The following is a 15837-nucleotide window of genomic DNA, read 5'->3' on the forward strand; positions in this document are numbered from 1 at the left end:
GTGCCATGACCCAGATCCGGAGTGAGGTTTAGGGGGTGAGTGTAACGGATGCCAGCTAGCTTAGCTGTGCGTGTGGAACATTGGTAAACTTAACTTCCCAAGTCCGACACCTCAAGAGTGCTGCTGCCATGAAAGTTAGTAGCCTGGGCTTTTAGCTCGATTGTCAGCACGCTCAACTCCTGATCTGAGGTTTTGCTCTTTCGCGCTGTCCGGACATGGGCGGGGCTGAACCGCGCAGGTTCAACACAACGCAGGGTATGGCTGCCAGAACTCCAACAGCGCACAAGCACATACACATAAGATCCCCCAAGTGGCTATTGCAATAGAACGCTCAAGATTATTCATTATTATTACACGGCTCTTCATCGCTCTTCACAAGGCAAGTAGAACACTCCATTGACTTGAATGAGATTTCCCAAAGTTCTAGCGGTCATTATTTCTGAGGAAAGGACCTCTGAAAAAAATAATGACGCTGTCAATGGCAACAGAGTTTGTGCTTTTCATATCACTACGCAAGGACTAGAACTTCATTCAAAAGTGAAAGCAGATGGTTGATCAGCTGTGTTCTAAAGAATGTTTGATTCAATTTCAGCGTGTGTTGTTGCGAAATATTTGTTTCAGCAAATGCCACAATGAACGGTAACAAATAGGCTAGGCTATGTAGGCTAAAGTCATATCGTGGGGAGTTTATTACGTGTCAATTTCAGCGTGTGTTGTTGCGAAATATTTGTTTCAGCAAATGCCACAATGAACGGTAACAAATAGGCTAGGCTATGTAGGCTAAAGTCATATCGTGGGGAGTTTATTACTCCCCACGATTAAAAACGTGGGGAGTTTAAATTTCGTTTTGGGAAAATAAGTCCCTTCAGGCCGGAACAAGTCCGGTTTGCCCTGTCATTGCCCTGTCATTGCCCATTATTTTCCCAATAATGACCGGCGTTCTATACATTATCCCTTACATAGCAATGATGGCTACAACCTGATCACGTCTTTGATATCATGTTCAATATATGCAGTGTATTGGTCCTTGTCTTTGTTCTGTGCCGTCAACACAGAAGTATCTACACATCTATTTGTAGAAGGGAATTTGATAGGGATTTCAGGGGGGTGGATGGGATTTCTACTCGATCAATATAATGGCCAGCCATCAGTTTCACAAGCATTTTGTAATCACCACTGCTGCTGAAAGCATGGTAGCTTTGCCCAATGTCTTTGATTTCAGAGTTTACCAAGCTCTGCTCTCTGCCTGATTATTCCGCCAGCCCAGGGGTACTGTTTGTGTGTGTGTGTGTGTGTGTGTGTGTGTGTTTCACGTATGAGTGTGGTCTGTGGCAGGCAGAGGGAGTATAAATAGTGACAGAATGGGGGTTCAAAATCACGCTGTGTCATTACGCTTGCGTGCCACACCATGAAAACAGAAAACAGTTTTTGGGGACATAAACAAAAAATACTAATTTAATCATCTCTGCCTCAGCTCTCTCAGTGGCACTGTAGGGATGATACTGGCACACATACTGCATGCACAGTGTGTACACACACACACACACACACACAGAAAGAGAGAGTAGAGTACTTGTGATGATACATAGAAATTGGTGTTTGCATTTTGTATGGAATTTTCCAGTAATTTGTGAGTAAAAAATGTATTTCTTATCCTACTAAATAGTTTAGCATTTTGGTCAGGATTACATTGCAGACTTCATTTATGAACCAATGTTTGTGTTTGAATGGCTCTCAAGAAAGACTGATGAGTTGTGGTAAAAAGACAGTGCTGAATGGTACTATTTTCATACAGTCAAATATAATTACTCCAAAAACACCATGATATATCAAGACGGACTTATATTGCCTACTCCCTACGGTGTACTTTGGACTAATGAATAACTCCATCACATAAATAATGACCATTTAATTGAAGCACAACACAGGCTATATCCATTTTAAAATGTGATACAGAAGTCCAGTAAATATCACCCTCAAAGAGAGAACACTGATATAGCCTAAACATGATCACCTTGTTGCATGTCATGTTCACTTGTTAACAAATTGTTACTCCATTCTCCACAGCTTCTTTATTGGGTCTGAATATGTAAAATGTTAACTTTTATAAATTCAGAAAACATGTCTATGTCTATAACCCAGAGAATGATTTTAATATGCCGATGTGTAAGTGGTGACCCTTGTTAATTGAAATATCAGTTAGGACACCCAATTGGCTGTTTCCTGCTACAAGCTCATTATATATGTGCTGTGCTTTATATGACTAGTTACTCTGATGAAGGTCTGACTGACCAAAATATTAGTTCATCAATAAATTGGTTGATCGGTTGAATAGGCAACAAGCAGTATTACACTCTTCTTGTTCTTGCTCTTAAATTATAGGCTACTTTGCAAAATAGATGCAAAGAGGCTCTCCTCTTTGAGACTTCATTTATGGCCCAATATTGTGTTTAAATGAATCTCAAGAAATACTGATGACTTCAAGCAAGGGACAGTGCTCAATGGTACTTTTTTTTATATAGTCAAATATTATTACTGCAAAAATACAATGTAATAGCATGACATAGTTATAAGTGTAGCCTATTGCCTATTCCCTATTCTTAAGGTCTCCTTTGGACTTATGAATAATTCAGGCATATCCATATTAATATTAACCATTTAATTGAAGCACAAGACACACTGTATCTATTCAAAAATGTGATATTCCAGAGGTCCAGTAAATATCACCCTCAGAGAGAGAAAACTGATACAGCCTGAACATGAAAAATCCCCAGACATGACAAGTGAATAAAGATACCATGAGAAGCCCTACAAACTAAGCTATAACGGAAGCTCCACTCTACCACAGAATCATACCCTACTTTTTCGGGCTCCGGATATGCTTGCCCACATCTACTGGCATGTATGATAACTGTGCTAATTAACAGCGAATCAATGATGATTAAACAGAAAGGACAATCTCTGGTATTTATGTCCAGACTTTTCCTTTGGTAGCCCGACCATGAGGTGTGTCTCTGGCGGTCACTGCAGCGGAAGGAGTGAACGGGCACGCACTCAGTTCCATACCATGAATTCATGGGTAGGCTATAATAGGTGATTCCACTGATTTTGCAAACACAACCGTTCCCTAACAGACGGTGCAGACAGTGTGGTGTCGTGCATACGGCCGCTTGCACCAGGGGCGGCCAACCATCTGGAGCTAATCAGTAACCTATGCTTACACGAATCGTGCTCTTTCTCGTTTCTCCTTTTTTTTTTTTTTTTTTTCTTATTTTGACATCCTTCAGTCTCCTCACATGGGTGTGGAGAATAAAATGTGGAGTTGCTTTTTGGGGAACATGAACGGTCTCATTTTCTCTCGCTGACAAATTAGCCTACCCGAACAGTCCAAATAGTAGCCTTGCCAAGTCTATAATCAAGAGTGAACAAAAACTCATAGATAGTCCCAGCCCCCTTACTCTTTGTGGAATATACTAGCCAAGGCCCTCTGTGACAAACCAATGGAATGCAGTCATGAACTGAGAAGTAATTTTGATCATCAAAGAGCAGGAGCTCCACTCTGACCAGAACGGAAACAGTCTGTAACCTATATGCGAGTGTGAGTAAGCTATGTGCTGCAGGCAGCAGTGATTTTAAAAGCAATGCCATGCACGAAGCACACTGAACCTCTTTGTTGGAAAAGTATAGTGGATGACGGTGTTGTGTTTTTTATTCGTATGACTAATTGTCGTCACGATTCGCTGAAAAGCAATTATATGCCCATAGCCTTTGGTGCATACACGCTCACAGACAGAAGCACTTTACGTTCTCACACTCGTGTCGGTGTTACACTATTTAACAAATGATTGAATAAACGTTTACGCATAGTTGCTTAATAAAAAAAATATGCAGTAACAACAGTGAAAGTAACGTCTTTGAATAGCCTACCATTAACAAAATGTGACAGTATTCACATTATTCACGATGGTAGCTTTAGTTCAAATCAACAGTAGCCTAGTCAGTAGACCCAGCCTCGTTACCCATACTCTCACCATTGCGCTAACGGATTTGGACCTTACCGGATAGCCGTGGCCACCGGAACCGAACGTGGGATGACACAGATGAGGATGCGGTGGTTCCACGAGCCCTCTTCCTCACAACAGAGACGGCTGACCGTCCTCTCCTCTCTCAATTGCGGGCCTGCAAAAGACAGCAGCCTAGACGTTTGTACCGACCCGGTATACGGAAGAGCAGGGTACCGCGACTGTGATTCGGTAATGGCTGGCGATTCCCCTCCTTTCCTATCTTTTTCTCCCTCCTTCTTTCCCGTTCTCCTCCGACCCCCACCTCTCTCTCCCTCCCTTACTCTCTCTCGCTCTCTTTCTCTCACACTGACTGATTTCATGTGCTCAACCTTTCCACTAGGCGAATGAATAGTAGGCTACGGGTAGCCTAGACTAAATTGGGTATCCATAATTTTCAACAAAACAAGAAAGCAGAAAAGTGCTACATTAGGACGGGTTTTGGCACATTTATTATATAGAAAGGCAGCAAAAGACACAATCATATAGGCTAGGCCCTATCCCACCGTTTTGGCTGTTTCTCTGATTGATGTTAGTCTGCGTATGATTGAATTAATCTCTAATCCTTGTGGCAATCCTTTGATTTTACTACAGCATCCTTTATCCGTGGTCATCCTTGTTTAAATTCAAAGATAACGGGGTAACAGCGAGTGACCCAGCTATTTTCAAGACTTTCAGTTCTGCACCTGTACCCAAATGGTCACGATCACCGAAATCGATCGCCCCGGACGCACAGTCGTATGGGCGGAATTGCGCCCGACATTTGGGATTAGCTTGCTGGGCTGCTGATGGTCTAATCAAACAAAAGCTCAGCGCAATTCCGTATGAATGACCCTGCGAAAAATAACCACCTCAGTTTACGGTCTGAGAGTCCACATGGGCAGGCCTACCTTGCCTGTCTCTGCGCTCCTCAAAGTTGGGTGCATGGATAAGTGCACTGAGATACAGCCGGCTGATTGTAGCCTACTCTGTTTTCTCCCCACCACAAATAATTCGTTCCCTTTGTATAGTGCATGACAACTTGGTTAATTTAATAATGTGTAGGCTATGGCATGACTTCTGAGGACGGATTTAATGAAATGGTGAAGCAGTGACGCACTCTGCTCTTCATGTAACTAATTTCACCACTGACTGGAACCTCGTGATTTAGGGTTCGCCTATTATCAGTCCGTATAGCCTACTGTTCTTCATGCACATCCAGTTCGCCAGTTTTAACAAGCTGACAAATTAACACTGGTCCCCAGAATTCCATTCTTCGTAAATGTTGTGACATAGCAATTCTGTCCTGAGTGATTGAAGTCTAGTTAGGACATGGAGGTCGAGAAGAACACTTTTAAGGGCACCCAGGCAAAAACGTCCTACACTGATGTATCCATTTCTTTGTGTTTCAGCGCCATCTGGTGATCGAACGTCGACCAGGTAATCTCATCAAGATGGAGACAACCTTAATTGAATTTTTAAAGTGGTTGCAGGTAGTCGTTTTGATTTTGTAACCGCGTAATCGTTCTGTGTTATTTAGTGCTCCTGCTGCCAGGCCACTTGGAAATTCAATTTTGCACGAAGATGCCTTCATATTTATCTGATTATGTTATGGACAAACGGTCTCAAGTGAGCAATTTGTGGATGAATAATAGGCAGCCAGCGAGTATGATCCTTTAGGTTGGGTTGTGGTGGGTTTTCTCATAGATTATCAATTAATTTACCATTTACTTCCAGTTCAGTTCTCATAATAAACTGTAGCCAAAGAAAGAATTTTGCAGATTTTCATTGAACATATGGTGACCGTGAGCCCTCTGTCCAGATGTTGCCGAAGTCTCATACAACACATGCAAAGTTTGCTGTAGCTAAAATTGCCTAATCTATAAGAATTGAATCACCTGACCAGACAAGGTCAATGACCACTGCACTTTATACTAATTGTCATTAAACCTCTCAAGACATTGTGTCAGAATGTGGTTTAGTCATGTGAAGGAAGACTTGGTGACATTGTTTTCTAAGAACAAATAAAGTTGTAAGCATTACACAATAACCATCACAGATGATTTAATTATAAATGATTAATAGGTATTTCAAGGAATAACAAAATACTTCAAGAATCTCTGATTATCAATTCAAAACATTTAAGTTACATAATCATAACACAACATCCATTCAAGACATCATTCAGAATCATATGAATGCCACACGTAATTGGAACCCACCAAGTAATGTTTTTGTTCAGAAAATCATTCTGATCACAAAAGACACTGTTCTTGTCCACTTGTATCACATATTTATTCTGTAAGGTATCCAGCTGTGTTTTTTGACAGTAGCATCTGTTCCTAGAAGCCTCTTCATGTGAGGAGAATGGAGAAAAAGGCAAAATAATTCCTAAGGTTCATAGTTGGAGAGATACAGATGAAAGTAGCATCTTCGGGTCACCAAGTGTACCTCCATGCTAACAGATTGTTCAAAAGGCATGCCAGGAAAAAACGTTTTGCCATCAACCATTCAAGGTGGTTTGGCATACATAGTACAATGATTATACTGAAAAGATGCCTAAGTATAGTGGAGGGTCTGTGATATTCAGAGTTTTTACTACAAAGGCCCTGGGAATTAGGATGCATGCACGGTATCATGAACTGAATGAAATACCAGGGCATTTTATATCAAAATCTGGATGCCTCAGCACTAAAAGTAGACATGATTGGATCATCCAGTATGTTAATGATGCAGAAATCTATGTCCAGATCCACGCAAAAACACAGAAAATAAAATCAAGTTTTTACTATAATCATCTCAGTTCCCTCATCTGAACTCCAAATCACAACAGAATGCACAAGACAGGACCTGGGAATTTGGATGTTCCGGAGATATGTTGTAAAGAAGAATGCTCTTTAGGACCACCCAAAAAAAAAAAACAGAGCACAGAAATAATTATATCCCTTTTAATGGTTTAACTCCACAGTTCAGTATCACAAAGTTCACAGCATTTTCACATTTTCAGGAATAGTTTTCTAATCTATACAAAGTGTTTTCAAACAAATCTCTGACTTTGGTTTACAAGGCCTTTAAATATGGAGTGACAATTGTATCCTCATCAACTGGCTCAAATTGCACCTGTAAAATAGCATGACTGACAAATGACAAAAAAATGCCTGTAAAAGTTACATTTTCAGACTAAAAGTAAAATTTTGGTCTAACATTGCTTCAACACCGCAACATTTTTTTTCCCGGACTTTCAATAAAGTCTGTACTTGAGCGTCATTTTCCTGAATTTCACACAATGACTACCTGGACTAAAAATGATGAGCAATGGCTGTATATTGATAGAGAATTGATCACCTTAGCCAACTGTTATTCAGCTGTTGAATGTGGCATAGTGTATCCATTGCGGCGTTTTGGAAAAGCCTCTCCTCTCTCTGGATTACACAGAACCAGCACCGCCAGTCACCTCCATCTACATTCGTCTCTGGGTCTTGGGGAACATGAGTCACTTACAGCAACATCTTACCTGGTTTAATGTTTGTTTCTCTACTTAAACCCTTGTTGGGAAATTTGCAGTAGGTACTGCCATCCTCTGGTAGATTATTCCTCCCTCTAGTTTTAAACATGCTGCTTTTTGAGCTCAGCAATCACATCTGTCCAGAATTGCAGTGTTTCACTGACCTGACCAGATGACATTTTGAAGCGTTTTGCCAAATCACATATAACAAAGTTCTGTCTGAGTTTCATCAATGTCAATAGAATTTGGTCCTCTGCTGACAATACTGATGATTTGGGGGCAAAACGTTGCAAGCAAGACACAAGGGTTTTGAAGTCAAGTAGTGGAATCCCTGTGTACAGCAGACAGTCTGCATCATCTGTCAATAAGACATCTGCAACAGTGGTGGTAGGTGCTTTGGAGTAGGTGTGGTCCTTCATTGCTGGGTCTGACCACTGTGTTTGGGCATCATGGAAGATCTGTGAAGTAGGATATGGCTCCCCAGAAACCTCAATCTCATCTGCAGAAAATACATTAAGTAGCCTACATATTTAGGTTACAGCATCAGATTAATTGCTGTAGTATCAGTTCAGGCATATTTGAGCACTCCGAGTTTGTGCTGTGTTTGTAGCGGTTATCAGACTATTCTCTACTGCAAATAAGAACTATGGCTAATGATGTAAACTTGTATACAAGCATCTAGATGTTTGTATAGGCTGCGTTTTATAGTCTCAAAATAGATATTCTTTAAAGGGAAACTTGGCAGGATTTCCCCCTCTGCTGGAGAAATTGTGCATTATGCTATTTCAAACTGTAGGGAAAAGGTAACGATAAAGAACATGGATTTGTTTACAAGCTACCGAACGGTTAGCATAAGTTTGGCAGAACTATGTGAATGTTACAAGGTAAGAAACACGATTTAAAACGAGTTTCTTGTTTCTCTTTCCGGGACGGCAAGGTTGGTTTTCCGCCTGGGGACGCTAGCATAGACAGGAACAGTCTATGGGCGCAGCCGGGAAAGTCACCATTTTCACCGGAACAGGTCATTTAACCATCCAAATTATTTCTAAACGGGTTTATTATGTTGAAATAGTTGCCAAGTTCCCCTTTAAATATTAACTTGAAGAGGGTGCCATGGTGGAGGACAAAAGGTTATGTAGAATATCAGGGGGCCATTCCAGAAAGCAGGTTTTGTTAAAAATCAGTTTGTTTGCTGTAGTTCTGTAGTCAATACAGAAATTGCACTATTCCTTAAGTTTCTCTTCAGGGAAATGTTTTGTGCAATCCATAGGTTTGACTCGTTGAGAATAATATGAGACCTTTAAACCTCCTTTCTGGAATAGCCCCCGGTCACCTAGGCCTACCTGTTGTTGTGACATGTTGTTGGGTCGGCGTCTCGTCTTCTCCGGTTGCTTCTCATAACCCAGAAAGAGCGTTGGGTACGGGTTATCCTGTGTTGGCTTCTTGTCAACGAAGTGAAACGAGCACACAAACAGTTGTTTGGGGGGATTTTTTAAGTTTAGATTCTTCAGCCATTTTCTTCTTGATTCGTCGTCTTTCGGGAGGCGATGGAAACTGTACCACCGTTGGCAGGAGCACTCTGATTTAGTTTTAGGCTTATGTTCAACACACTCACGTTTACGCCACTGATTTAGTTTAGACCAGTTATGTGGACATCCACTAACAGCACATGTTATACCTGAGCTCCGTAACGACATCTGTCAAACTTTTGCGACATTACACAGCAATAAAATAAACAATCCGAAAAATACTTCGGCTCTTCACCACAAAAAAACAGGGGTACTACTTCCGCTGCCTCACCGGAAGTTTTACTAATTTTCCCATTTACAGCAGCAGCGATCAGCGATTCGCGGAAACTTGTGGATAACCCAAATTGTCTGTGGATAATGAAAACTAATGAATCCTTAAAATAAAAAATAGATCGGTTTAAAAAATCTATAACAGAAGGCTATATTGTTACAGCATCACACATAATTAATTCCCATACAATCTGATGTATAAATCAGTCATATCTTAAATAAATTCAATAAGAGGCTAAATGAGAGAATCAGCAAGTACTCAGAATTAATTATATTTATTCTCATATTTCAACAGGACAGATAATATTGACACATTTTTTATGTTACACAAGTCTAAGGAAACGCACAGGAAAGGGTGGCAGGTGCCGGACATGGTCTCTGGTTAGGTCACGGCCGCATCTCTTCCTTGCCAGTGTGCTGAGGAGGTGGTGTATATTTCCCAGCCTGGATCAATTTGTCCCGCTGCTGCCGGATCTCATAAAGACGCTTGTTCTAAGGGAAAGCGTGAGAGAGATGGGTTTAAATATACTGGTACGCGGGTGTCCCTTGCTCAGACAGAATCTATAATGTTATCACATTATATGTCTAATCAACCTCATACGATAAGCTATATAGTAACAGTTTGGCCCTGTCACAGGATACCTTTATATATTTGGGAAGAAGTTTTTGTTATGTTTATATGTTATATGTTTGTTGCAGAGGTCCTAAAACTGATTTTACACTGACTACACAAATGACTATGCATAAAGTGTGCAGATATTACTATTACTACACAAAGCCAGTGATGAGGGTGGCATGCATGTGGGTGCTGTATGTTTGTTTTCATGACCAAACGTTTGTTTGTCCCACTCAGAAGTTAGATCAAGAGTCAGTTATGATAACATCCAATTGCACAATAGAATCTGCATTTAAAGTGTAATTTCAGCGAAAATTGACTCAAGGGTGTTTTTCTGCATTAAAACACATCAAATAAGCCGTGGAGACAGTATTTTTACGTTGATCAAGCACTACAGAGCTTGCTTGATGTGTTTTAATGCAGAAAAAAACCCTTGGGTCAAATTTAGCTGGAATTACACTTTAATTAGGAACTTCGTGAAACTTTTTCATCATGCTGCTTACCGTCTTTTCACGATGCATACATTCATAAAAATCCTCAAACTCCAGTTTACACTCATTTTTGGCTCTGGTCTTCCCAATGCCACTCGAGCACTCAATCCATTCCTTCTCAAAGGCGTGGCAGTGAGCTACACGTTTGTATGGCTGCTCATAGCTCTGGGCCAAAATCCATTTGTCGACGTTGACTCCGAACTTCCCCTGCAGGTCTACGAATGGCATGGTGCTGATGGCTAAGGAGTAAATAACATGTTACACATTAGTGAGATTTATTACTTATTAATGAGATTCTAAAAGTCACTAAAGGTTTACTCATTGTTTGATAGCATTACTATATGCAGCTCTAAAAGAAACCACACTGACCACACTGCACATTTTTCTGATCCTACGGTTGCTGGGTGACATTTGAATGAGTTTATGGTCATATTCAAATTTGCAGTGGTCTCTTCATTTTGAATATGACCGCCAACTCATTTGAATGTCAACTCAGCAACCGTAGGATGACGTCAGGAAAATGTGCAGTGGTCTCTTAATTTTTTCCAGAGCTTGTTATTCCAAATTCGTTGCACTGCCATTTCAATTCAATGCGGTGTTGTAAAATTAATCTATAGCATGCAGTCCTATGAAAGAAAAAACCTCACACTCCAACAAACTTACATGAGGAATATTCCGCCTCATTCTGAATCTACAACATTTGCTGGATTGATGTGTGTGTGACAGCCCTAGCAATTCAGACAGGAACTGCACATTTAGTAATGAGCAGGGATGTAGTGGAGGCTACACACGTAAACGCCGTTCACGTTCCTCCTGAAATTTGGAATAGCGTTTACGCACCTCTGAATTGCGTTCATCCACCTTTAAATAGCATCCCATTCATAAACAATTCTAAATTAAGTTTACGTCGTTTTACAATTGTTTGTAAAATTGTAAGTTTCATATTTTTGAACCTGGCCTGTGCAAAACAGTTTATCCATATTGCGATGCATTATAGTGTCAGTGACCAATCGTCTTGCAGCAGTCAGCAGGAAGCATTAAAGTGTCACACCACATCTCATGTAAATGAGTTTGTATAATGAATGGATTTTTAAAATGGATACAGATTTCTGAAGCATCAAGACTGCATCCCTCCTACTGATTATGGCAGAAAACGGCCTCGACTAAAAGGCCAAAGGGTGGGGTGATTGAGCCCCAGAAACAATACAAAACTTCATGTATTTGAGGTTGGTTTGGTGCGCGGTAGATTCAAGCCACTGAGTCAACAAGGCACGGCGTTGACATTATTAGGTTACCTCAAACACAAAGTTGCAAATCAACTTAGCCTATCTTACAAGTAAAATTCAGGATGTAAAGTCAGATAGATACTGAAATAAAGCTTAATTTCTAATAATTAGCTCACCAATAAAATACAATCTTGGGTACAAAGTCATCACAACTAATTGTGGGTGATGCTACATGGCTTCACATCCCAGACATAATACATAATACAACATTGCCCTTTTCGAAATGCTACTGGCACTGGCAGAGACATGTACAGTATTAGGTCAATTAACTTAAAGGTGTAGGTAGGCTATATCATTCAGACTGGACTCCTACACACTTAATGCACACTAAATGAATTGCTATATATTATTTAATTAAGTTTATAGGTAGTCTGTCTGTAAGATTTTACTTTTTATGGTGATTAGGCCATTCTGACATACTTATTACATCCTGGCATTTTTGTTCTCTCTTTATTCTGATTTAATAAACTTCAATCATATTTAATCCTTCTGGAGTTGACAATGAACTTAGATAAATGTAGGAATTCAATAGTGATTGTGTGGCTTACGAGGGAACACCCAGTGATACCCTTGGTACCATCAAATGGTAGCTTATAGCGATGTGGTCAGGATACACACCGGTATACCGTGGTCCGCCTGATCACAGAATGTATAGTTTTACCACTATACCCCTGGTAATGAGTGATATTCTGTTTTGTGAGAAAATTAGGCTATAACTTTCAGAGTAATTTATTCTTAAGAATGTAGGGTTTCTGCAACATCCAGCATACTGTATATGGCTCTTCTTCTACTTCTGGTTCCATATTTCTATCTTCTACCTAAACATTAGTAGGCTACTTAGTTCACTTCTAAACACGTTTTGCTTGCGAGTTATACGCGGTCATCACCTGCTTATTGCCAAGTAATAAAATGTAATGTTTTACAAAAGAAATAACAATCTGGCAACCCGAACATCGTGCAAAGTAGCCTACGTTAGGTAACGTTAACGTAACTAATTACCTATAGATTTCGTTATCTATAAACAAGCCAATTGAAACAGCCTACACGGAAATGTTTGTAAACCATCACCTAAGACGAGTACAACTAATCTAAACGCAGATGTTTCTTTCTTCACATGCCAAAATCAGTAACATTAAGTCACTGCAACCTTTACAGCTACACAACGTTTCAAAGGAAACATTAAGTTATCAATTTCGGCCAATTGCCCACAAATCGTTGATAGTATGAAATGACAGAACAAGTAAGAGCTAATTAACTTGGGACAGGAGTAACCTACATTGAGTTCCAGTTCAGCTGGTTCAGCTCTGGAGATTGCTAACGTTTTCGTACCTACAGATAGCACTAGCACTAGCAAACAAACAAGTTAATGTGGAAGGCCGCTTGGCTCATTTTCAACTATTTCACATTAATAATAACGTAGACCCTATGTATGATAAAAGTAATACTCTTATTATTTAATTAACAACTTGATATCGTATATTTCTGCAATCAGAACTGAAGAATAGACACTGAATCTTACCTTACCCTGCAAACCAGAGTCACCTTCTGAAATCCTCTCAAAATATACGGCGTATCGTACTGTCGCAAAATTCTTCTTCTCTTGTTTTATTTTGTGTCGCAAAATTCTAACATGTTATCATGTGTAACGATAGAGGGCGTAGCAACATAGTATACGCTCACAGCTCAGCAAAGGTGAAAACCCAGATAGCAGTTTTTTTTTTTTTATCAGACTATTGTTGAGTATTAAGACTACAATTGACTAATATTATTTTTTATGTACACATTATTTAGGTCCTCAGCATAGCATATTTTTAGACAACTTTCCTTTTTAGGCTACTGTGGAGTAGGCTAGATTAGATTAAATTCAACTTTATTGTCATTGTGCAGTGTGCAAGTAAAAAGACAACTAAATGCAGTTTGCGTCTAACCAGAAGTGCAAAAAAGCAGACAAGTGCAATGTGATATACAAAGTATAGACAGGTGGTGCATAGGCAGGACAATAAATATACTACAGTATGCAGTTGGTTTACTGAAGGTGGTTTAGAGTCATATCAATTTATAGAAATATGTGCAGTATATTAGCAGTTACCTTATAAGAGCAGATTAAATATGGCTATGTAATATGAACAATCTATGAACAATATGTACAGATATGTGCAATGCACAATATAATAGTAGTAAGAATAATATAGATATATGCAGTGTGTTAACAGAATGTATTATGAGAAGAACAGAATAAATATGGATATTCAGTACGAACCTTATAGACAGATATGTACAGTATGTACAGCTATGTGCAGTGTGGTAACAGTACCATTGTAGTGCAGAAACAGTAACATTATAAGAGTAGTATATGGCTATGTATAAGTGTAATTACAGTATGTAGATTTGTAATAAACAGAACACTATGTGGGATAGGATAGTGCAATTGTCCTTGTTGTCCCTGTCAAGGTTGCCATGGTCATGGACACCTCAACAGGCACAGGCAGTAGCCTTAGCCTAGGCCTACTTCTCTCTTAGAAGTTGGTTACACTCACCCTTCTTTAAAAATACATTAAATACTGAAAAAGAGGGGATAAACACAAAACAGAGGTCTCGTGTGACTTGGTATTAAACCAAATCTATAATAGGCTACGGTACTTGCCAAACACAAGTAGCCTACGTTTTCATAATCTAAAAGTATTCTGGTTGTTTTCAATATATTTATAAACAATTCATGTTTTTCCTGCTGATTGAAAATACAAACCAAGACACCACTTTTTGCCACAGAAAAGAATGTTTTATTTTTCCAAAACATCAGTCTTATGATATAGTCTAACACAGAAGAGCCACACAGTAACAAACTCAGCAAATACATGGTCTTCCTTTTACCATTCTGTATTGCTGTTAGTTTCAGGGACTATTCTCAGTCATGTGTACTTCTTTATTCACATTTCATCTTGATTTAATAGTCGGAGTCCATTAAAATCATTGGTCAGACTGCCAAAATATCTTTCTCATAAGTAACCCTCGGCAAACCTGTAAACTTAAGCATTCAGCAGCGAGAGCGAGGAGAAGGTACGTAAGGCCCCTTTTCAAACTGTTGGGCTGTTAAGTATCTGTCAAATTTAAGTCACCTCCTCATCCACACACGTAAACAGAGTATAAGACAGCAAAAGGAAAGAGTAGCAAAATAAAGGTAAACATAGCAGTAAAGTGCTCAAGTGCTCTCACATCCATTCATTCTGCAGTGGGACAAACAACATTCACATTGGATAAACCCACCTCGCTCATCTTTGAAGATGTGTTCAAAACTTTGTGCAGCTTACCATTTGCTCTGTGTTCTGTGTATACTCACAAACGAACAGTACACGCACACACAAGATAAATCTACACCCACACATATGAAAACCAACACATACAAACACATGTTTGCGCACAGACAGTGATGTCACTATATAGAAAGATTGTTGCAGAACCAGTGTGTGTGCTGGGCTAGCACTGTCATTTTAAGGCAGGAAGTCAGCCATTCAAGTGAACTTGTGATCCCTTTCAGCCTCTTTCTCGCTCTCTCTCTCTCTCTCTCTCACACACACACACACACACACACACACACACACACACACACACACACACACATAGTCTAGCCAACTTCAGACCTGAATCTCTGTGCTAGTGAGATTCATGTCTGAACATTAGTCTCTGTGCAAACTCCACACACACACACACACACACACACACACAAATTCTCACACCATGGCCATGCAGGCACATGTTCACAAACATTCTTCCAGCTTCAAAGTCATTCAGATATTTTATAAATAATTATTTAACAAAAATGAACAAGCAAACTTCTTTGACAGTAAGCCACTCCCAGGTACATTCAGACACCCATGGGCTCCTCTTAAACCCCACCATGGCTATGTGCTCACCGATTCCATCCATATCATATCATCATTGTTCTGTCAGTTGTAAGGGTTTTTTTTTTTTTGCAAGATTTGTTTGTGGCAAATTAATACATTTTTAATTAATGTTATTTTCTGTTAGTCTGTTTTTGCTAAAGTAGCCAAGGCATTTTTGCACCAAGAAGTAAACAGATGAAGTTGTACAAGTTATCTTAG

At 39.6% G+C, this 15837-nt stretch overlaps 1 protein-coding gene and 1 long non-coding RNA gene across 3 annotated transcripts; both read right to left on the reverse strand.

Annotated features, from left to right (window-relative positions):
* Nucleotides 1-6974: 6974 nt before the first annotated feature.
* Nucleotides 6975-9390, reverse strand: LOC125285843. The gene is made up of 2 exons (XR_007192077.1): nucleotides 8889-9390; nucleotides 6975-8044 (listed from the first exon to the last, which is right to left on the reverse strand). It is a non-coding gene; the product is annotated as an uncharacterized LOC125285843 (long non-coding RNA).
* Nucleotides 9391-9603: 213 nt separating this feature from the next.
* Nucleotides 9604-13344, reverse strand: ndufs5 (NADH:ubiquinone oxidoreductase subunit S5). Of its 2 annotated transcripts, none has more exons than XM_048229706.1 (3): nucleotides 13257-13344; nucleotides 10464-10690; nucleotides 9604-9836 (listed from the first exon to the last, which is right to left on the reverse strand). In XM_048229706.1, exons 2-3 carry the CDS (start codon nucleotides 10677-10679, stop codon nucleotides 9732-9734), a joined length of 321 nt encoding a protein of 106 aa, XP_048085663.1. In that variant the 5' UTR covers nucleotides 10680-10690; nucleotides 13257-13344; the 3' UTR covers nucleotides 9604-9731. The 2 variants fall into 2 exon arrangements, with proteins under 2 accessions (XP_048085663.1, XP_048085665.1); XM_048229708.1 differs by having other exon boundaries at nucleotides 13262-13309.
* Between the last annotated feature and the right edge of the window lie 2493 nt (nucleotides 13345-15837).

Source organism: Alosa alosa, chromosome 20 (genome assembly GCF_017589495.1).
Source record: "Alosa alosa isolate M-15738 ecotype Scorff River chromosome 20, AALO_Geno_1.1, whole genome shotgun sequence".
Lineage (NCBI taxonomy): Eukaryota > Metazoa > Chordata > Actinopteri > Clupeiformes > Clupeidae > Alosa > Alosa alosa.